At 37.0% G+C, this 22,954-nt stretch overlaps 1 protein-coding gene and 1 pseudogene across 1 annotated transcript; both read right to left on the reverse strand.

Annotated features, from left to right (window-relative positions):
• Nucleotides 1–2,230: 2,230 nt before the first annotated feature.
• On the reverse strand, nucleotides 2,231–16,938 carry LOC141814771 (calcium/calmodulin-regulated receptor-like kinase 2). The gene is made up of 9 exons (XM_074702718.1): nucleotides 16,755–16,938; nucleotides 16,412–16,494; nucleotides 15,808–16,176; nucleotides 14,981–15,134; nucleotides 3,811–3,937; nucleotides 3,522–3,607; nucleotides 3,373–3,444; nucleotides 2,944–3,147; nucleotides 2,231–2,796 (listed from the first exon to the last, which is right to left on the reverse strand). The coding sequence occupies exons 3-9, from the start codon at nucleotides 16,128–16,130 to the stop codon at nucleotides 2,479–2,481; spliced, it is 1,284 nt and encodes a 427-aa protein (XP_074558819.1). The 5' UTR covers nucleotides 16,131–16,176; nucleotides 16,412–16,494; nucleotides 16,755–16,938; the 3' UTR covers nucleotides 2,231–2,478.
• LOC141814429 (syntaxin-124-like) lies at nucleotides 10,873–11,899 on the reverse strand (annotated as a pseudogene).
• Nucleotides 16,939–22,954: the final 6,016 nt, after the last annotated feature.

A 22,954-nucleotide genomic window follows, 5' to 3' on the forward strand; every position in this document is an offset into this window, starting at 1 on the left:
CGCTTGATGCAGAGAATATGCAGAGACTGAGTCATGAGGTCGGCGCTTGATGCAGGGAACATGCAGAGACCGAGTCATGAGGTCAGGCTTGATGCAGGGAACATGCAGAGACCGAGTCATGAGGTTGGCGCTCAATACATGGAGCATGTAGAAACTAGAGTAGGAGGTCGGCATATGCTTAAGGAAGCATATCGAGACCAGAGCAGGAGGTCGGCATATGCTTAAGGGAGCATACCGAGACCAGAGCAGAAAGTCGGCATATGCTTAAAGAAGCATACCGAGACCAGAGTAGGAGGTCGACATATGCTTAAGGAGACATATCGAGACCAGAGCAAGAGGTTGGCATATGCTTAAAGAAGCATACTGAGACCAGAGTAGGAGGTCGGCATATACTTAAGGAAGCATATTGAGACCAAAGCAGGAGGTCGGCATATGCTTAAAGAAGCATACCGAGACCAAAATAGGAGGTCAACATATGCTTAAGGAAGCATATCGAGACCAGAGCAGGAGATCGACATATGCTTAAAACAGTATACAGAGACCAGAGTAGAAGATCGGCATATATTTAAGGATTCAGGAGATAACTCTCATCAATTAATCGATACTTATCTTTACTCTTTTTTCCTTATCCCCTTATACCCAACGCCCACGTCACCATTAAGTCTAGTAACCATGGTGGAAACCATGTCAAGAGTTTACTAACCATTTTTATTTCACTAGTTTGGGTTATGCCAAGAGCAAGTGAAAGTTGAGTACAAAATGAGGAAATTTCAGTACTCATTGTGTAAATTACAGTTTCGAGTGAGATCCAGACAACCATGATCAAAATCCAGTCGACTATCTTGAGCATTCTTCGCCACAGAACCAACTCCAGTCGACATTGTGAGTATTAAATCTCAGTCGGCTGAGGCAACCTCACATACCTATGTAGAAAAATATGTCGCTTACTATTATTATTTCAACAGTGACGAATCTTATTATGGAAATTGACGAGTTCCAGTACTAGGGATCATGATGATATTCCAGTCGTTTGCGTGTTTTGCATTCTTAAAATCCTTTGAATGCACGAAAATTTCATCTCAGTCGACTGATATTTATTCCCAGTCGACTGAACACGAACAGAGGATATTTATTCCCAATTTGGACTCGACTGGAGACCCTCCTCAGTCGACTACGTATTTTTCCTTTGAATGCGCGAAAACCTCACCTCAGTCGACTGAGATTTATTCCCAATCGACTGATCACGAACAGAGGTAATTTGGACTCGACTGGAGACGCTCCTCAATCGACTGTGTGTTTTTCCTTTGCATTCGCAATAACCTCACATCAGTTGACTGAGATTTATTCCCAGTCGACTGACCACGAACAGAGGCAATTTGGACTCGACTGGAGATCCTCCTCAGTCGACTGCGGTCATTTTATCGTGTTTTTAAACCCAAATCACAAATCGCGACCGAACTCTAACCACGCAGTCGACTAGGGTTATTTCTCTCCCTCCGGCGATTCCTTCTCTTCCGACGGCGATTCCTTCTCTTCCGCCGAACTCTAAAATCGCGGCCGAACTCTAACTACGCAGTCACCGGGAAGAAGAAGAAAGTCGGACAATTGGTGTCGCTGGGAAGCCTTAACTCGTGAACTGTTGGGGAGAAGAAAAGAGGAGGCTCTGCGCGCGTGGTGAGCAAAGGGAGAGAAGAGGAGATAGGGAAAGGGTAAGTTTGTAAAATCATGTATTGGGGAGTTGAAACTGAAGATTGGGGAGTACATGCAAAGAAATTCATGGGTGGAGACTGACCACAAAGATAAGTTTTCTATTGGGTATTTTTAAGCAAGTTCCCCTCCCGAATCATTAAGATAATTATTTAAGAAATACAATATGGAGTAATACATGAAAAATAACACTCGCTCTAGAGGACTTATTGCCGAGAGTTCGAGGAGTTGTGAGGGTCGTGATCTTGTCTGTGAGAAAGATCGAAACTTAGGTTATACTCCACTTTTGGTTTTCGGAGTTCATTTGTTGTTTCTTATTGTCCATTGTTGATGTAATTATATTGTTTTTGTCGATAGTAATGCTAATAGACGATCGAATCTCAGCTTGACATGCCCATTCAGTTCTCATTCATAATATACATTTTGATAGGTCATTGTATAGTAGTAAATGAGATAGATGTCAAAAAGTTTCTAACTAATTCATCTAGTGATAAGTGAGATATATACCAAAGACTTTCCGACTAATGTGTGAAGTTAGACACTACGATAATCATTCAATTGAAACAAAAGTGTCCAAGTTTATTCTAACATCCTTGTTGAAATGCTTATGTAACTATTGTTTACTAAAGGAGAACTTTTTCTTTACACAAAGCCCATATTCGACATTGTTGAAATCCTAATTAGGCTGCGAGTCAGTCGACTCCTTAACCTTTTCCAAGTCGAACCAGGGCTAGCACACTAATTCACACACCAAGTGTGGTATTAGTCGATTCACAGTTTCACAGGTTGATGGCCTTTAAAGCTGGTCATGTTGCTCAGCTCCACCTGTTGGTTTTCAATCCTCCTTAATACTCTAGACACATTGCTTCCCGCAGTGGGCGACTCGTCGTTCTTCATGAGACGATGTTGTTTTATTCTTGCAATTGCCTGAGTGACGTCGGCTATCGAGGGGCGGTTTCTTGGTATCTTGTGCAAGCATTTGTATGCAATATCAGCTAGAAGCTTTACCCCCTCTGGGTGGCTTGTTCCAACAAGCCTCTTGTCGACAATCTCTTCCCAGTCGGTTTTGCCATCCTCGCCTATCACTGCCTGGCAAAAGTAATATGTAACATAATAAGCAGACAATTTTGAGAGTGATCTCTAGTATACTTGCGTAGGCCTAATGAAGAGTCTGGTTACATCTTTGTACATTGTGAAAAAAACAAACTGTGATGATAGCAAATAGGATCAACTTACAAGATTGATATAGTCCATTAGACCTTGCTGTGGATTTATTGCCGTTATCAGTTCGAACAATATAATTCCGAAACTGTATATATCACTCTTCTTTGTGAACTTCTTTGTCGACATGTAGTCTGGGTCCATATAACCATATGTACCCTTAAGGCCAGACTTTCTTCCATCGAATGTCTCTTCCTTGGACAGACCAAAGTCGGAAATCTGAGAAAGTTTTCAGACAGAAGAATGAAGGAAACAAACACCCATGAAATTTGCAAGATTGATGGTCAAGGTTTCTAGAACTAAGAAATTATGATGTTGATGCAGAAATAAGACTGAGCTTATAAAAATGTAACATGGTATTGATTCCAAAAGATCTATAATGTACAGTCCATGGCACTAGTAAAAGAGGCATCAGATTGCAATGCCGTATAGCAGATTCCTCACCTTGGCCCTCATTGACTTGTTCAACAATATGTTAGCTGATTTTAGATCTCGATGTATGACAGGTGGGACAGCCTGTGAGGGAATAATCGAAATTATTAAGTCGCCTGAGAAAGAAGTCAACACCTTCAAGTGAAATAGAACATACATACCCCTTCGTGAAGATACTCTATGCCATGTGAGACATCGTATGCAATTTGCACTCTCTCTTCCCAGCTCAAAATCCTTGGTCCATCATCTAAGTTCATGTCATGTGTTCAAAGGCAATTAAGAAGGAATGACATAGAGATACTGACAATAAATTGAAACACTGGAATGAACAAAAAGTCCACAATCTATTTGGTCTGAGTAAATTCGATGATAAAAACAACATAGTTAGGCATCACACGTATATATCAACAAAGTAAGCAAGTGATAATCAAAGGATAATTCTGATCTTACTATATAATAGGGTAGCCAGATTGCCATTGGTCATGAACTCATAAACAAGCATGCGCTGACTGTCATCTATACAATATCCAACCAAATTCACAAGATTCCTGTGGTGCAACCTACTAAGCAGAAGTACCTAAACAAATGAAGAAGGAAACAGACGTTACAACCAGACATGCACATCTAATTGTATCACTGAGAAAAAAATGAACAATAGATTAATGCATTTTTGGAGTAAACTAAGTAGTAAAGTGCTGTGAACACTACATTTCAGCTACAAGATGGTATCTGGATGTGCATGGCACTATTGAGAATGTATTATTGGCATTGATATAAACATTAAAAAGTTTTATTGTGCTTGTGCTGTTACAGTGGCATACGGTACAACCATATATCTGAGGATGACTGTTGATTCTTAAGTTATCAAATTGCAGGTAATCTCATTAGAAATGATTTATGAATGTTGTGCACATGCAGTGCGCGACAGAAGAGTCCGGGTGTGTTGGTGCCCCGGTTAGTTTTGATGTGGTCAACTAGGTTAAGTTAGGTCCTGTTGTTTTTCTTATCCCTCTGCTAAGTGTGCAGGAGCTTAGGTACGGAGGAAGTCGAGCGTAAGACGTAGCGGACGAGAAGGATTGCACGGGGAAGTGAGCCGACGGGCTCGGTGCAATCCGAGGGACGCGGAAGCTACGGAAGAGTACACCGGTGGAGCGAGAAGGACGTGCGCGACGTCCGAGGGACGAGAAGCCGGGAGGAAGCACGCTCGAGGGGCGAAAGGCCGGAGTCGGGTTCGGGTGAGCCTAACTCCGGTTGGTCAGAAATCACCCAAACGATCTACCTACAAAAAGTCAACTAAGTTGACTTTTGACCAAGTCAACATTTTGACTTGGACTAGAATGAAGCTTTGATTGGCTTAGTGCAACATGCATGGTTTAATTAGAAATTTCATTGATAAAGCTTTAATTCAATTAATTGAATTAAGCTTTACATAAACTTTTAATCCAATTAAAGTTTTTAACGTTTAAATAAAACGTGGATTAAAGCCTTAAGTTTGAAAGCTTTGGTCAAAACTTTAAACCTCTTGGCATGCCATCAAATTTAATCCTTTTATTAAGCTTGGATCAAATTTATCCTTTTATCAATGGTTATGATTTAAAGTTATCTCCGATCAACGATTAAGATCGCATCGGAAGATCAATGGCTAAGAAGAATCTTATCAACAATCTACGATCAAGATTTGTTTGCTAATACTATAAATAGACTTAGAATGTTTAGAGTTAAGAGCATCAATTATTCTTTTCTCTTCTAAGTCTGTGAGCTGTAATTGTCTGTAAAAGGCTTCTCCGCCTTCAACGAAGGAGATCGTCATACTGCGCTTCAACTGCCTTGGATCTGCAACCATCTAGGTTGAGACCAAGTAAACTCTGGTGTTAGTCTTTTACTAGTTTTAATTATACTATTTTAATTAATGTTTGTTTTAATTAATTGCCACTAATTTCTATCCTTGAAAAGAACGCAAGAGATCGATTTTTATTTTTCAGGCAATTCACCCCCCTCTTGCCGGTCCACCTTGATCCTACAAGTGGTATCAGAGCCAGGTTGCCGCAGAAGGACTAACCGCCAACTGCAGCAAATTTCAAGATGGTTGGACCAGTGATCTACCCGCCGAAGTTTGAGGGGGAGTTCGGAGCATGGAAAAGAAAAATGACGGTATTTTTCTCTACTGACTATGAATTATTACTAACAATGAAGAACGGCTTTTCAGTTCCGATAGACGGCGACAACAAAGTAAAAGAAGCTGACTTTTGGACAAAGAAGGAGCAAGCAGATGCTATAGCAAACGGTAAAGCAGAATTTCATCTGCTGACCGTTCTCCCAGAACAAGATGTAAACCGGATCGGGAAGTACAACTCAGCAAAGGAACTTTGGGAAAAGTTCCTGGAACTGCACGAAGGCACCTCGGAGGCAAAACTGGCACGACGAGATATCCTTCGAAGCAAACTTACCAACCTCCGAATGGAAGATGGACAGTCAGTTGCTCAACTACACGCCAAGGTAAAAGAGCTCATTACGAGCCTTGAGAACCTCGGAGAAAAGGTAACAAATCGTGACGCGCAACGATACGCACTAAATGCTTTTCCGAGAACCTCGGATTGGTCCTCAATAATCGACGCATACTACATATCAAAGGACCTTGAGGTAAGTACTCTAGAACAACTCTTTTCGGTTTTAGAGCTTCACGAATCTCGATGTGTAGGGAAGAGCAGGAGAACAGACAATGTCGCGCTGAACTCAAGGAAGATCCAACTTGATGAGGAATCTTCAACGGACGATGAAGATACAGCACTAACGGTGAGAAACTTGTCAAAGTTCATTAAATCTAATCGGTCTAAAAAGATGCAGAGGAAGAAGAAACGCACGGTCCGATGCTACAACTGCAATGAGGAGGGACACCTGAAGGATCAGTGCCCCAAACTCAAGAACCAGCCAAAGAAGAAAAAGGCACTAAAAGCTACCTGGGATGAGACCTCGTCGGACGAATCAGAAGCTGAAGAATTCGTCGGACTTGCATTATTGGCAAGCCACCAAGACGAAAATAAAGAAAGCTCCTCAGAAGAAAGCGACAACGAAGGGGGAGATCCTAACTTCGAAACCGACCCGGTAAGTGAGGTATGCCTACTTCCACCTGCTCGTATCTATGCTGTAATTAAATCCATGTTGAAATCCATGAATAAATTAGAAATAGAAAATTATGAATTAAAAGAAAAATTAGACACTGCATGCTCGTCTGATCAACTAAAAGTAGAGAATGTAAATTTGAAAAACTTAGTAGAAAAGTTAGAAAATGATATTGCATGTTTAAGAACTAGAAAGAATTTTTATCCTGAAAATCTGGGTTGGTATATTAAAAACCATAAGGGCCAGCTTAGAAAATTTTCAAGGAATTACATTCCTCCAAAATTTCTGATTAACCCTGTAGATAAAAATCTTTATTGGATTCCAAAATCATGTTTGAATTGATTTTTTTTCTAATGTCTATGTTTTTATTATTATTTTTTTACTAACATTTAAAAAAAAAAATTCATTGATGATCAAAATTGCGTCTCCATTTCTTTCTGATACATAATATCATTTTTGATTTACTATGAATTTTCTGGAAAATTTCAAATTTTAATAATATTCTATTCAAAATTCAAAACTTAAATTTTAAAAATAGAAAAAGAAGATATTTCCTTAGATCTGAATTTTTAACATTCAAATATAATTATTAGAAGTTAAAGAAATTTTTACTCGAATTTTTTGAAGTAATTTTAATTTTTTTTTTTCAAAAAAAAAAATCAAATATTCAAGTTCAAATATTTGAAAATTCAAATATTTTATATTTTAATTCAAATATTTCTGTTCTGTTTTATATTTTAATTCAAATTCAAATATTCAAATAATGTTTTTTCAAAATATTCAAATTCAAATTTTTTTCTAACTTATTCCTTCCCTAGTTATGTTTCCCCGGTTTTGCTGTGATCAAAGGGGGAGAGTAGGCTAAGGTTCAGGGGGAGGTTACCATGTTGCAATGAAATATATCTTTCATGCTTAACTTGCTATTTGTTTTTATTTTAACCCTAACTGAACCTGGGTTGATGCACATCAAAAAGGGGGAGATTGTTGGTGCCCCGGTTAGTTTTGATGTGGTCAACTAGGTTAAGTTAGGTCCTGTTGTTTTTCTTATCCCTCTGCTAAGTGTGCAGGAGCTTAGGTACGGAGGAAGTCGAGCGTAAGACGTAGCGGACGAGAAGGGTTGCACGGGGAAGTGAGCCGACGGGCTCGGTGCAATCCGAGGGACGCGGAAGCTACGGAAGAGTACACCGGTGGAGCGAGAAGGACGTGCGCGACGTCCGAGGGACGAGAAGCCGGGAGGAAGCACGCTCGAGGGGCGAAAGGCCGGAGTCGGGTTCGGGTGAGCCTAACTCCGGTTGGCCAGAAATCACCCAAACGATCTACCTACAAAAAGTCAACTAAGTTGACTTTTGACCAAGTCAACATTTTGACTTGGACTAGAATGAAGCTTTGATTGGCTAAGAAAGTGCAACATGCATGGTTTAAAGAAATTCACATTGATAAAGCTTTAATTCAATTAATTGAATTAAGCTTTACATAAACTTTAATCCAATTAAAGTTTTGATAACGTTGTAAATAAAACGTTAAAAGCATTTGACCAAAGCTTTGGTCAAAACTTTAAACGTTGCATGCCATCAACGGATAAATTATTTATCCAACGATTAAGCTTGGATCAAATTTATCCTTTTATCAATGGTGTATGATTTAAAGTTATCTCCGATCAACGATTAAGATCGCATCGGAAGATCAATGGCTAAGAAGAATCTTATCAACAATCTACGATCAAGATTTGTTCTCTTAATACTATAAATAGACTTAGAATGTTTAGAGTTAGAGCATCAATTATTCTTTTCTCTTCTAAGTCTGTGAGCTGTAATCGTCTGTAAAAGGCTTCTCCGCCTTCAACGAAGGAGATCGTCATACTGCGCTTCAACTGCCTTGGATCTGCAACCATCTAGGTTGAGACCAAGTAAACTCTGGTGTTAGTCTTTTACTAGTTTTAATTATACTATTTTAATTAATGTTTGTTTTAATTAATTGCCACTAATTTCTATCCTTGAAAAGAACGCAAGAGATCGATTTTTATTTTTCAGGCAATTCACCCCCCTCTTGCCGGTCCACCTTGATCCTACACTTGGAATAGAATTTTACTACAGAGAAACAGTAGTTTAAGAGATGCAAAAGGCATTCCTATGTAGATAAGCTTTGAGTGCTAATGGTATGACTCTGTACAAGACCAACAATGTTGGGTTTCAAAATTTGATTTCAATTACTGATGATTTATCATATTTAGATTACAATTTCAACCATATTTATCCTTATTTCTATATTTGTTATTATCATATTTATCATAATATTTTTCATATATTACTTTGACAATTTGTATAATAGGCTTATTAGTCTACTATAATTATTATCAAATATGATACAATGAAGCAATTGTCTTCTCTTTATTAGCCTTTCTATTCTTTCTTGTCTACGAGTTCTATATTTTTTTCAACATGGTATCAGAGCCATGGACTTTGTCCTATGCTCGGTTCTTCTTTTATTCTAATTGTATTTTATTTATCATTCATTTTTCTTTCTTTACTATTATTCCTTTCACCGATCTAATCATGCTTCTCTAAACCTCAACTTTTGTCTTCCTCTCCACACTTCTCTATTTTCTATTTCTTTATCTATTTTTCTCTATCCCCTATTTTCTCTGATTCCCCCCCCCCCCCCCCCCCCCCCCCCCCTTAATTTCCAGCAATAGTTTCCTTTTTCCATAGCAGCCAAATTCCAACAATTTTCCTTTTTGTTTTCTTCACAGCAGCAACTTTCCTTCCACAAAGTTCTGCCTTTTTTTTTTAGCAATTACCAGCTGTTTGTCCTCTTCTAGTCTCTTTTTTCCCTATTTTTCCAGCAACTAGCAACCTCTTCTCCTGGCTTCAGGAGAAGCTCCTCAAGCTCGAGGAGTTGGAGAAGGCGCGCAAAACTCTATGCAATTCCAAAGTAGAGGAAACATGGCTCAGCGCTGGAGATATGGGAACACTTCACTCACCTTCCTACTCCGGGGAACCTTTTCCTTGAACCATCTTCTAGGTTGATAGAGATTCCAAAGGCTATGTCTTTCATTTCTACGTTTGGCTACATGAGATCCCGTCGTCGATTGGGCATCTTGTGGTGCTCAATTCACTCGATCTGTCCATTAACAAGCTCTTAGATTCAATCCTGATGGCGATGGGCAACATCAAGTTCTCCTTAAATCTCCTCCGACTTCATTAGAAAAATCCCTACAACGCTACAAAGTGGGGCGTACGAGTACAGCTTCCTTGTGAACCTTCGATTATGCCCCGCCATTGGCGGAGTCTTTTTCAACATGCATTGCAACAACAACAGTTCTGACGGACTCGCCCACAACTTCCACATCCTCGTCTTTACTCTGGACATGACCATTTTACTGATGGCGGTGGCCTTCACGACCTTTGTCTACAAGGACCACCAAAAGAAGCTTAGAAGATCTACCGGAGGCTACGACGACAATCTCTCTCGTTGGAAGCTGACCTTGTTCCAGACGGACTTCACTGAATCCAACATCCTCTGCAGCATGAAGGGGGAGAACATGATCGTCACTGGAGGCGCCGATTGCTTCTATAAAGTCACCTTGGGTAACCGCATCGGACAGAATGCCCCCACGGCTAAGCCGTGGGGGTTGCCCTGCCCGTGTTGGCTTCTGCAATTTTTAAAATTTTTTTTAATAAAGAACCCATGGGGTGGCCATGAAACAGACCACGCCCGTGGTGGCTTCGACGGACACGGGCTGAGATTTCTAGAACATGCCACGGGTGGCACATGGCACATCCCACCGCCATGAGGAACCCAACCCCTCTTTCTCCCTTCATTCTGCCAAGTTTCTCTTTCCTCTTCGACAAAGCAATGACAAGGGCTATCTCAATCTCAACACTCCACGAGGACCAGAAGTATATCCTCTCCTTGTCATCTCCTTGCTCTCCTTCTTCATCAACATCAAGGGGCACTAACACTTTGGTGCCATGGGCAAGTACCTCATCAAGCATGTCCACTAGCTAGCACGTGTTGTCCGAGATCATCATTTTTCAAAGGAGGTGCACCATGGGATTATTGCCTCCGTTGCCTTCTCCATCGACAACCGCCAGATTGTATCGACCTTATAGGACCGTCGCTAGATGGGAAATTACTGGTTAAGGCGCATATCCGCTCACCAACTCTCCTACCGAGAATAGATGCAGAGGTCAAGGGGTCCATTGCTCGTCATAGAGATCTTTTTTCAAATCTTCCAGCAGTTCACCAGCATCAATGTCATCATGTTCTACACGCCGGTACTCTTCCAGACCATTGGATTCCACAATGATGCCTCTTTGTTGTCCGTCATCATCACCAAGATTATCGATGTCTTTGCCACCATCATCTTGGTCCTCTCGCTGTTGGGTTACTCTAGTCCTTTCTCCTTCTCAGAGCAGTCTCCATCTCTCTCTTCTTCTTGTTTTTCAACAAGCAACAACAACTTGGCATCGCCAGAGCCGCCATGTCAAAGAAGACCTAGTGCAGGTTGAGCAAGTTGTGTTTGATCTCCTTGACGACGTCGTGCCACTCTTGGATCTCCGAGATGATGTCCATCACTTGCCCACGGCCTTGCTTCTAGATTGCCTTCTGCAGGAATGTCTCGCTGGCACCAGAGGAGATGAGGTTCTCTACCATCTCCTTGTTGGGCTGCTACCCCGTCACGGTGAAGTACCACCACCCCACGGTTTCCTTGTACTCAGCCATGATGTGGGCATGCAAGCCTTGGAAGCTATCCATCAGGTCCTTGAGCTTACAGCCAAGCCTAACGACCACCGTCGTCCGCATTCGGTCGACGGAGGACCCTAACCCGTAGTTGCACACCAGTCGGTGTTGTGCATTCGATTTCTCTAGCACTTCCAGCTTGGCTTTCACCGATATGACCTTCTGGCGTATGCATCTATCCGCACATGCACATTCTTCATGGCCTTTTGGTGTGCGCATCTATCCGCGCGCACACCTTCATGACCTTCCGGTGTCCGCATCTATCCACGTGTGTACCTTCTTCATGGTCTTTTGGTGTCCACATCTATCTGCATGTGCATCTCCTTCGTGGCCTTCACGTTGTGCGCTGTCTTGTTCTCTTCGTTGGCCTCTCCCTCCGCCTTCGTTAGAGGGAAATCAAGATTATTAAAGAAAGGCCTTGGTATCTAGATCACGGCTTTAAGTCATTTCCGGCTCGCTTCCTTTTGTATGGCCTTCTCAAATCTCACCTCCCACGTCCGCGGTAGTTGTCAAGAACAGCACACAACAAACTTTTTCTGAGTTTTGCTCAGGAGCAAATTTTCTTCCTTTCCTCTTCTGTTCTAGTAAATTTCAACCACCAAAACTGTAGCATTATTTCTGCTGCTCTTTTTCAGGCAACAGATCGATTTTCAACCTTCAAACAGTAGCTTCTCATCTCCTTATAGTTGTTATCCTCTTTCATCAAATGCAACGTTTAGCAGATCATACTAATGGTCATTGCTTTCGAAGATTTGATTGGCTATCTAGTTAGAGAAAATGTTTTAATATATTGGCAACCAAACTCAACGTTCAACATCAACCCGTTGTATTTATCGGGTGGTAAGGATGCTAAAGATAGCAGTCAAGATAATAATCAGAAATTGATTTCAATTACTGATGACTTATCACATTTGGACTAAATTTCAACCATATTTATCCTTATTTCTATATTTGTTATTATCATCATATTTATCATATTATTTTCCATATATTACTTTGACAATCTATATAAATAGGCTTGTTAGCCTACTACAATTATTATCAAATATAATAATACAATGAAGCAATTGTCTTCTCTTTATTAGTCTTTCTATTCTTTCTTGTCTATGAGTTCTATATTTTTTTCAACACATTTGCATTCTTCCTTAAATCTACTTAACTTTAATGTGATTTTACTTAGTGAGCTAAATACAAGTCACTTTTTGTTTGTCTATTTGCCTAAATTGGTTTAATATAGGCAATAGCTTGAACTTTGTAAAGTTTAGGGAAACAGAATATTCTATTGCATCCACTATGAAATAAATATTACATGGTTGTACATAGGACTCATGATAAAAACTCTGATAAAACTATCAATGTCAGGACTAAACACGCTATATTATGCCTAATACTCTTAACCCCCACCCCCAAAACAAGGTGGAAAATAGACACTAGCAATGTTCAACTTGTTATATAAATAAGAAAACATCTCATTGGTTAAAACGTAAGCGTATAACACTAAACAAGACCATGAAAATGAAAAAACAAATAACTAAGCAAAGTTCTAGAAATAGACAATCAAGCATACAGGCAACAATATGCTCAAACTCAGAGCAGCCAACGCATCAATAAGAGATAGGATAAAGAGAGAAAGGATGAAGAGAGATATCAAGAATAAATCTCTCAAGTGAGCTTCTCTCTACAGTGGTGTATGCAGCAGCACAAAATAAACTACGAGAAAAGGAAATTGACCTTTACTAGAATAAGCAATGAGCACATGATATTTTCTCTTTTCAAATCTTAGGGCATAGCTTGACCCATTGCTAGACATAGCAAAACGGGAACAAGATAATTTCTTTCTTCAGATCTTCATTTGATTTAAGGCAGCTCATATGTAGCACACAAATAGAATGGAGTTGCTTTTTAAAGGATGATGGGTTATCAAAAGACTTTTGAAGGCAAAAAGAAAGGAGGTATAAGGCAAAAAGAAAGAAGGCATAGAATATATAAGACCATGCTGGGAAGTGTAAAGACAAGAAGAACTTAGTGATGGCATGGAAATCTACTGGATGGAGTTTGGAAGAAAGAAGGAGAAGAAAGAAAAGAGAAGTGAAAGGAAAGGAACCAGATCTGCTCAAAAGAGAACAAATCTAGGGAAAAAATTATGTTGGCTGAAAGAAGCAAGAAGAGATTTGGCTCAAATGCTAGTAGGGAAGGTTCTTGAAGGTAGGAATCATCAACTAGAGAGTCACTAAGAAAAGGAGTCTAAAAGAGGTTGTGCATGCCAACATAAGCAGAGATCAAGAGTGGTTAGCATATGAGGAGGGAAAGGACTTAAAGATGGTCTTACCTCTTTAAGAATAATACTGATCACCAGGGACGAATCTTCTCAAGGGCTATCCTAGGCTCTAGTCCACCCCAAAGATTTTTTTATCTATTGTAAAAAAGTTTTCACTGTTAGATTATTACACATTGGTTCTTTTTGTAAAATTTTTTTTACTTAGCCCACCCTTTCCACACCTAAAGCCCAGCCCACCTCCTTTTCCTGGATCCGTCCCTGCTGATCACATGTTGTGCAGTTGTTGATATCACCATTCCTCCAGTAAAGCAACAGAGCTTAGTCTCAATTCAACGAGATAGATCTAGAAGCAGCGAAAGCAATCAAAGGCTTGAAAGTGACATAGAGGTCATTGTTGCATTGGCAGCAATAGACATAGCCAATGGCGAAGGTACATTAATCAACATAGGAGGACACATGATTAACAAGTGTGAGATAGGTGATTGAGCAATGAAGGTCTTCAAGGCATTGTCATTCAGCAAGAGTTCCATGGTGTGGTTGAAGAACCTGATTTGGCGGATGAGGGTGAGGCCATGACAACTCACAATTGTGAGGAGTTGTGGTCAAAACATGTGTGATGAGAGATTGGATTGGATGTAAGCAGGTGAATGAGGGCATTGATCTTGCACTATTGTGGCCGCAAACATTGTATAAGATGGGTGGTGCCACCTTATCCAAAAGAAAAAGTCATAGGTCGTTAGAGAAGAGAGTCGCGCTAGAGGAATTAGTGGCAGACGACCATGAAAACCTAAACCAGTGTTCTAAAATGGCCTTCTTGCTAGATTAATTGCTCAATTAGTGGGGGCAAAGGACTTCCTCTTTGATGTTGAGGTGGAGGAACGAGCAAGCCATGACAAGCACTAACATTGGTAGTGTCTCAGTTAGATATACAAGAATAGCCTAAGTTGTTGCCAATTGGTTTTGATGAAGGAAGAACACCCCCCATGTTTGCTAACACACATCCATTGCTAGAGGGACTTGAATTGGAGAAATCAACAGATGGAGAGAGATAGAAATTGAAGAGTAAAAGAGAGATGTCTTGGATAAGGGGAGGCCGCTAGCAACAATGGTGGTAGCTCCCCGCGCGCCCCCCCCCCCCCCCCCCCCCCCCCCCCCCCCCCCCCCCCCCCCTCTAGTACCATGTAGAGTTGAGCAAAAGTGAATTTTCTTTTACATTCATTGTGACTATTACATCGATATATAGAGTACAATATACTTCTAATTTATGCATTTGGTGAACAATTCTGTTAGCTAGTAGCCTATCGGCCCTATTACTCTTACCAAACATTAACAAGCTAGGAATTGGTTTAGCCTATATGATCATATGCAGTCATATCTGAATTTTTTGTCGTCCCTTGCGGCCAATAAGTGGATTAGACAGAAGCTTTTAAGACAATGTTATCAAGTTCTTTTTCATGCGCTCATTGTCCAGTAGAATACCTCTGTTTGGAACTCCTTTTCACCTTGGCTTGAATCACTTGCAAGCATCTTAACAGCCACCAATTCACCTGTAGGCATTGCAGCTTTATATACTGGCCCAAAAGATCCCTGCCCTAGTACCGTTGTAAAGTTCTGCGTGGCTTTCTTAATGTCCCTGATTAGCACATTAGCAATCTCTGAATGATTAAACAAGTGCCTTATCAAACTGCTATTTTATTGCCCTATCGTACTGAAAGAAAATGACTTTACCAACACATTGTTCAAAAATATGCAAAAGTTTTGATCATGCAACACAGGATGAGGTTCTTTTATATCATGTCTATCAATTTTATTATGTATACAAGTCTAGGAATGTAAGATTCATTGTTACATAGTCATGTATGAAATTCCTATTAAATCCTTAAAGCATGAAATATCAGAAATCACAGAATGTAAATATGTGCTAAATGGTCATCAAGCATGAATAGTCATTAAGTGAGCTAAATTGATAGAAAGAATATTTTGCTTTTCCTACATTGAACCACATCTTGCTTACACAAAGAACAATATGCATCCATTTTTCAATTTCTAGTGCTAAGAAATACTACAATGTGTCATTCTTTGTCAGTCTAAGCTATGAAGGATGCAAATGAGGTAGGCTAAATAATATGTATGAATAAGAACTGTTTAGGGAGCTAATGGTCGAGTTCAGTTTTAGAAAAGTACCAATAAAAAGGAAAGAGGTTAACTCAAGTTGGGTGAAAGAGGCTAATCAATAGCATGAATGCAGTATGAATAAAAACCAACAGATAACAATTGAAAAGATTTTTTTTTAAAAAAAAACATACTTGTATGAGTATCTTGGAATGGATGAAAGACGAGCAAGAAGGTCTTTATTTTGTTGTGGATTCCACTGAGCATTCCTCTTTGCCATGTATAGCTTGCCAGAATCAATTTGAGAAACAGAGATTGATGCACTTGAATCAATGCTTGTGTGAACTCCATTTGCATGTATAGGAAGAGTTGCTGAGCTGATATCTTTTGGATGAAGCTGGCCCCAAGAACGCTTTCGGTAGAGCCTCATGAAAATCAGAACACCACAACCTATCAAAATTCCAACTACAACACCTACTGAAACCCCTATAGTGATCTTCAATGTCTGATTCTTCATTTCTTAAGACCTTTAGATTCTCACAAGAAGATAAAATTTTGAAGGCCTACAATGCAGAATGTAGAATATCAAGTTTTTCATCAATCAATATGTTTATAGAAATAGAGTACCACAATCCCAATAATTTAGGCCAACAAAACTACGTATCGTCCAGATGGTTTCAACAACACAATTTTTGCATATAATATTAGCAAGTAAAATGCAAATAGATCATCCAAGTCACACAAGGAATTTACATAAAAATTCCACAAATGAAGCGAGAAAGGCCAACTGAGAATTACCCTGTACGATCTGCAACACGCCCAAACAGAACTAGCTTTCGCAATCTAGTTCAACTTGCATTCAACATCACTACTGTTGAGGTCTGCAAAATGACCCAAAACAACAAATTACAGGGAATTAGTTCGAGCAATCACTTCGATTCCGATGCCCAAATCCCTGTACAATCAATCACAACGAAAATAAAAGCGAAAAAACTAAAACTTCTCCACAAACTCAAGATTCTAGGGTACTCGATCATCCGAGAAAGAAAAAGGAAAGTAAGTTCCTTATCACCTCATCGCCAAAACACAAACTTTACCCAACAAAACAATAGGAAAAGGAACACGAAAGGAAAATCCCGACCTAATAAATTGACACGAAGCGGCTTGCACTAGATGGAAGCTAAAACCCCCAGTCAGCTCAGCATCAAATACACGCCGCTCGAGCAAAGCAAATGAATCCCACTTAGAACTTCTCGCCCTTCTTGTCCGCATCAATCGACTGGTTGTTCTCATCGACTTGGAGAAGAAGAAGCCGAAGCGATGGACTCGATCGAGGAGAGCCTGAGACGATGGAGTCAAGCGAAAGTATACGACGAGGAACAGCGATACGATGTAATCGCAGATCTATATAGAACCGGCCAACCCCATGGATTGCACACTTGAACCGGCCGGTTCGGACCGGACTTTAGTTTGGTTGCGTTCTGGTTACTGGTTACTAAAAGAGGGTTTAAGGAACATCGGAAACGAACCAACACTTACTACCGAATTGTTATTAAAGTTTAATTATTTTTTATTTTTTAAGATAAAAAAAAATGCTCAGGGAGGTGCCATGTCAGACATTCTTAGTAGATTTGGTCAACAAATCCGAGCCAATAAAGAATATGACAAATGTCAAAGTCGTTGACTAAGATTGATCATTATTTGACCACCCCACAAGCTCGTTAGAAGAAATAAGAAAAAAAATCAATGAGGCGTCCTTTTTCATACGAATCATATCTTATTCTTCCTTGTTCATCTATATTGTATGATATAAGATTCATTCTTAGTAGATTTGGTCAACAAATCCAAGCCAATAAAGAATATGATAAATGTCAAAATCGTTGACTTATATTGAGCATTATTTGAGCACCCCACATGCTCATTAGAAGAAATGTCGTAACCAACTGCACTTTCTCAATTTATCTCCTCACAGATGATCGTGAAGTCGACCGTGTGGGGCCGCTAAGGTGGTGGATCCACAATGCAGAATAGAAGAAATGAGAAAACTGTAAAGGGAAAAAAGATCAATGAGGCCTCCTTTTTCATACAAATCAAATCTTATTTTTCCTTGTTCATCTATATTGTATTCTCATATATAACACTAAATTTTAAGATACATTTGATTTAAATTATCATAATATTAATTATGTGATTAATAAATAATCACATAAATAAAATTGTAGAATATAAAATATAATCTAATATTATTTGGTTCAACTTATTTATTTAGAAAAAAATATAATCAATTTAATATTACTATATTGCCCTTGATTAAATTTATTTTTAGAATAAATTAAATTAAATTAATAATATTAATATTAATGATGATAATAAATTAGTAATATATAACAAATAAAGATAATTTATTTATAATTTTTATAAAATTAAAATAAATTTATATATTTTTAATAAAATAATTTATTAAAATAATTATTTTAATAAAATAATTCATTAAATTAATAAATAAAATTTATTAATTTAATTCTTAAAATTTAAAATAAATTTATATATATTAATAAAATTAATTCATTAAAATAATTATTTTAATAAAATAATTTATTAAATTAATAAATATAATTCATTAATTTTATTTTTTAAAATTTAAAATAAATTTATAAATGTTTTAATAAAATAATTATTTTAATAAAATAATTCATTAAATTAATAAATATAATTCATTAATTTTATTTTAATAAAATAATTCATTAATTTTATTTTAATAAAATATATTATTAAATTAATATATATATAATTCATGAATTTTATTTTTTTAAAATTTAAAATAAATTTATATATATTAATAAAATAATTTATTAAAATAATTATTTTAATAAAATAATTTATTAAATAAATATAATTTATTAATTTTATTTTTAAAAATTTAAAATAAATTATCGCTTTTAAATTTATAAGTATTTAAATTAAAATTTATTGAATTAATTAACTCAATTTCAATTAAGTATCATAATACATTTCAATTAATTCAGTTTTAAAATCGAAGGGTAATCATGAAAAAAAATTCATTAACCTTTGAAATTGTAGAAAATCTTAGGCTGCTATACAAGGTAATCACATTACTAGGTTATAACATATTTGCTGATGTGGCAGTGATACTGCATTACTTGAGAATCAATCATAATCTAAACCAAATAAGGTTATCATTATAATCTTAAACAGATAATCAAGATTATAAACAATAACCTCTAACCAAGACTAGGACTAAACTAGTAGTAGCTAAATTATTTGTTGTTCTTAAATAATTTTATATTATTTTCTTTTTTAACTCACTTTATTTGTTTTCAAGGATTCACCCGTTTCTATTGATGTTTTTTCTTATATTAAGAGTTTCGAACAACAGGGAGTGTCTTCCTCATCCACTAGGTAAAGCATAAATTAAGGACGTCATTGTAAGCTAGAAGCACAAAAGGTACAGGACACTGCATTGTATTCCAATCCACCAAAATTTGACCTTAATATTATAGCACAAGACGAAGATGAATTATCGTATTAGCTAGTTGAGGTAGCATATGATTTAAAAGCAAGTTGAGATTATTTTAATTGTGTCCTTAGTAGATGAAGATCAGTGTGTATTTAAGCATTTTAAAAATGATCACTCAACACTATTGATTTCTATGCATATGATATTAGTATGAAAGTTTTAATCTAAATGAGCCAAACTTAATTGAGATGGCAATCCAACCTTACATAGCCGATGACACTTTCATAATGGATGTGGTTGTCGAAGATAAGGAGAGCAATGGAAAATCACCAAAAGTTGATTAAGTGCTCTCTAATGGAAAAAAGATTTAAAGGATTATGTGATATTTAAAGACTTTGTGATCAAACACATGGAGACAAGAAGTTATAAAATGAACTATGTTTGCAAGGTTAACCTTATTCTTCGAGAATTATTGCTAGATGGCCTAGAAAATTTCAAATCATTATATTTAACAAATTGCACGCATGCTTATTATCTATGAAAGGTTAAGACTACAAACTGCACTAGTTCTTGAGTTGCCAGTGAGATTCAAGAACAAGTGATGACTAATGAAAAGTATACTCTAAAGATGATTATAGTAGACATTTAGAAAAGATTTGAAGTGACAATATCATACTAAAAAGTTTTAAGAGCCAAACTCCAAGCAATTGATTAATGTACATAGGGATACTAGAAAGCTTTATGAGCCAAACTCCAAGCAATGATTAATGTACATAGGGATTATGATGAATCGTATAATGATCATTATGCATTTGCTAGAAAATTAAAGTTGGAGAAAATTCGACGCTGGTGCATGTAAGGTCCACACATGATAGTCATTTTCAGCATGTTTTCTAGTCTATTGGGACTTGTATGAGTGTATTTGTTGAATTCTTACATTCAAGTATTGGTATTGATGTCTGCCACCTTACAGGAAAGTATCTTGGTGTTCTTATAATGACAATTGGCATTGACAAGTCCTATTGATTATTCCCAATTACTTTTGCAGTTGTAGAAATTGAGAGCGGGCTTGCTTGGGAATGGTTCTTGTCCAAACTTTGAAATGAGATAGGGGATAAATGCATATCAATTATAACTGATTAAAATTCTGGCATAATACATGATGTTAAAGATATATTTCCAGAGTCACACCATAGTTACTATCTTGTGCACCGGTCCAAGAACTTAGTATTAGATTGTAAAGATAAAAAAACTTGGAAAGTTGCTATGGCAGCAACACATACATGCACTGAATTAACTTATAATGAGTGCATGGATAAGATGAGGTTGTACGACCCTAAGAGCTATGAGTGGGTTGCCAAAGTGGAGAAGAGAAATGCACTAATGTCTACTTTCTTGGACTAGGTACCACATGTTATTTACTAACGGTTCAAAGTGCATAAATGCAATCCTGAAGCCCACACGTGAATTACCAATGTTGCATGATAGAGTACACTAAGAGAAAGTTATATAAATGGTTTCATTTACACAGGAAGATTGGTGAAAATTTATCAACTAAGATGACTCTTTATATTGAAGATCTACTAAAAAATTTTAGCGGTTGAGGCATGTGTTATAGTATTCACCCTTGTTCCAATACAACATTCCAAGTAAGCACCTATAATGAAATTTATGTTATTGATTTGTTGGGGAGATATTGTAATTGTCGTAAGTTCAACGTTTATGGTTTCCCATGTTCTCATGCAATATGTGCAATTGAGCATACTTATCAAGATTCTTACAACTAGTGTGAAAATTACTATTTGATATCATACTATAGAATCACATACAGTGATGTTATCCATGGAACTAGAAATAAGGAGTATTGAATATGTTGACCCACTAATCCCTAGTTGCTCTCAGGTGTCATGTACAACTAGGAAGACAACGAAAGACGCACATTGAAAGTAGACACAGTGGTAAGATTTATAAAATGTGTATAAGGTGTTCATTTCTAAGTCATAATCGTCAATCTTGTAGGAATCCTCCATCAATTTGAATACATGATGGTTAAAATAGACTTTTATGCATTTTGTATGAGGTTTAAAAGATATAAATACATATTTGGTATATATAAATTGGCAGACTCATACATTTACAATAATTTATGAGACTATTATACATTTATAATATTCATATTTATTGACAGACTTATAGTTTCATGATAATTTAAATATTTACAATGTTTCATTTACAGTTACATAATTTGTTTGACAATTTCTTGATTTTAATTTTTATTATTTTCATGATATGTTTATAATATCGAAGTTACAATTAAGTGTTATAGCAATTATGGAATCGTAGCTGCTATAATATAAATGTTGTGTGAACAGGTTAAGTTTACATTGTAATATCTATGAAACCGTAGTTGCTATAACATGAATGTTATTGAATAGGATAAGTCTGTGTGGTAGCGCTGCTACAGTTTCATAACTACTACATAGAGCCGTCAATTTGGATTAGGTTCGTCGGGTTGACCCGCTGTTGAACAATTTAAGCGGGTTGGATTGAAATTTTATCAACCCATTTTAAGGTGAGTTCAAGTGGATCGACCCGCCTAGACCCATGATCCACGTGGGTCGGCCTACAACACGCGTGGGTTGGCCCGCGGATTGAGAAAATTTATTTTTTTTCAAAATTTAAAATTAAAGAAGAAAATTCAATGAATTAGTGGGCTTGACCAGTCTAAACCGCAATCCAAACTTAAAAATTTTAACTTAACTCGTTTAAATTATAATCCAAATTTAAAATTTTTAAAATTTTTTATATTTTTATTTTTTGACAGGTCTGTGAGTTGGCCCTTCTAACCCACAATCTGCCATAAGTTGGGTTGAATTGGAAATTTTGCAATCCACCAAGTTGGTGGGTCGGCCTGGCCCACCCCGCCATATCATGAATTTCTGATAGGTCGACTCACCCCATCATGAGTTGGCCGGTTTGACAGCTCTACTTCTACAACATGAATATTGATCAACATGAATGTTGTTGAACATGACAAGTCCATGTTATAGCAGTTACGGTTAGGGGTGAGTAAAAATTCGATTAAACAGAATAAACCAATCAAACCGACCGAATTTAAAAATTCAATTTAGTTATTTCAGAATTTCAATTATTTTTTTTAAAAAAATTAGTTAATTCGATTCGATTTTGGTTTTCAAATTTCTTATTCGGTTAAATCGAATAAATCAAATTAATCAAAAATAATAATTTATAAATTCTTAAATTAGTAAACTTATAAATTCCTAACTAATTGATAAAGTTTTTATAATATTTAAAATTTTTTAATTATTTTGATTAATTTGGTCGAAAATCAAATTAATCGATATTTTATCGGTTTCGTTTGTTCGATTTTTATTTGAAAATTCGATCGGTTCGATTAGTTTTAAAAAATTTGGTTCGGTTCGATTTTGACTAATTCAATTAGGTTTGATTTAGTTTTAACCGAATACTCAGCTCTAATTATGGTTTCGTAGCTGCTACAACGTGGATGTTGTTGAACATGAAAGTCCATGTATAGTAGCTATGATTTCGTAACTATTATAACGTAAATATTGTATGAATAAGTCAAGTTCACATTGTAGCAGCTATGAAAATTGTAGCTATTATAAAGTTATAGCATCTACGATTTCATAGCTGCTACAATGTGAATCATGTTAAACAGATAAGTTTGTGTTGTAGTAACTATGATTTCATAGTTATTACAATGTAAATATTAAATGAACAAATCAAATTCACGGTGTAACAACTATAGTTACATAGCTGCTGCAACATTGTAGCAGCTATAAAGTTTCATAGCTGTACAACGTGAATATTAGGTGAACAGT

Source organism: Curcuma longa, chromosome 21 (assembly GCF_044706935.1).
Source record: "Curcuma longa cultivar G26 ecotype Majalengka, Jawa Barat chromosome 21, ITB_CL_G26_1.1, whole genome shotgun sequence".
Lineage (NCBI taxonomy): Eukaryota > Viridiplantae > Streptophyta > Magnoliopsida > Zingiberales > Zingiberaceae > Curcuma > Curcuma longa.

What these genes read in the sequence shown, in the direction of transcription:
- LOC141814771 (XM_074702718.1), bottom strand. Translation starts at nt 16,130, where the DNA reads ATGAAGAATCAGACATTGAAGATCACTATAGGGGTTTCAGTAGGTGTT. An exon ending in ATTCCAAGATACTCATACAA is followed by an intron (nt 15,135 to 15,807) that starts GTATGTTTTTTT and finishes TGTGCTAATCAG; the next exon opens with GGACATTAAGAAAGCCACGC. An exon ending in AAAAGGAGTTCCAAACAGAG is followed by an intron (nt 3,938 to 14,980) that starts GTATTCTACTGG and finishes TCATTTGTTTAG; the next exon opens with GTACTTCTGCTTAGTAGGTT.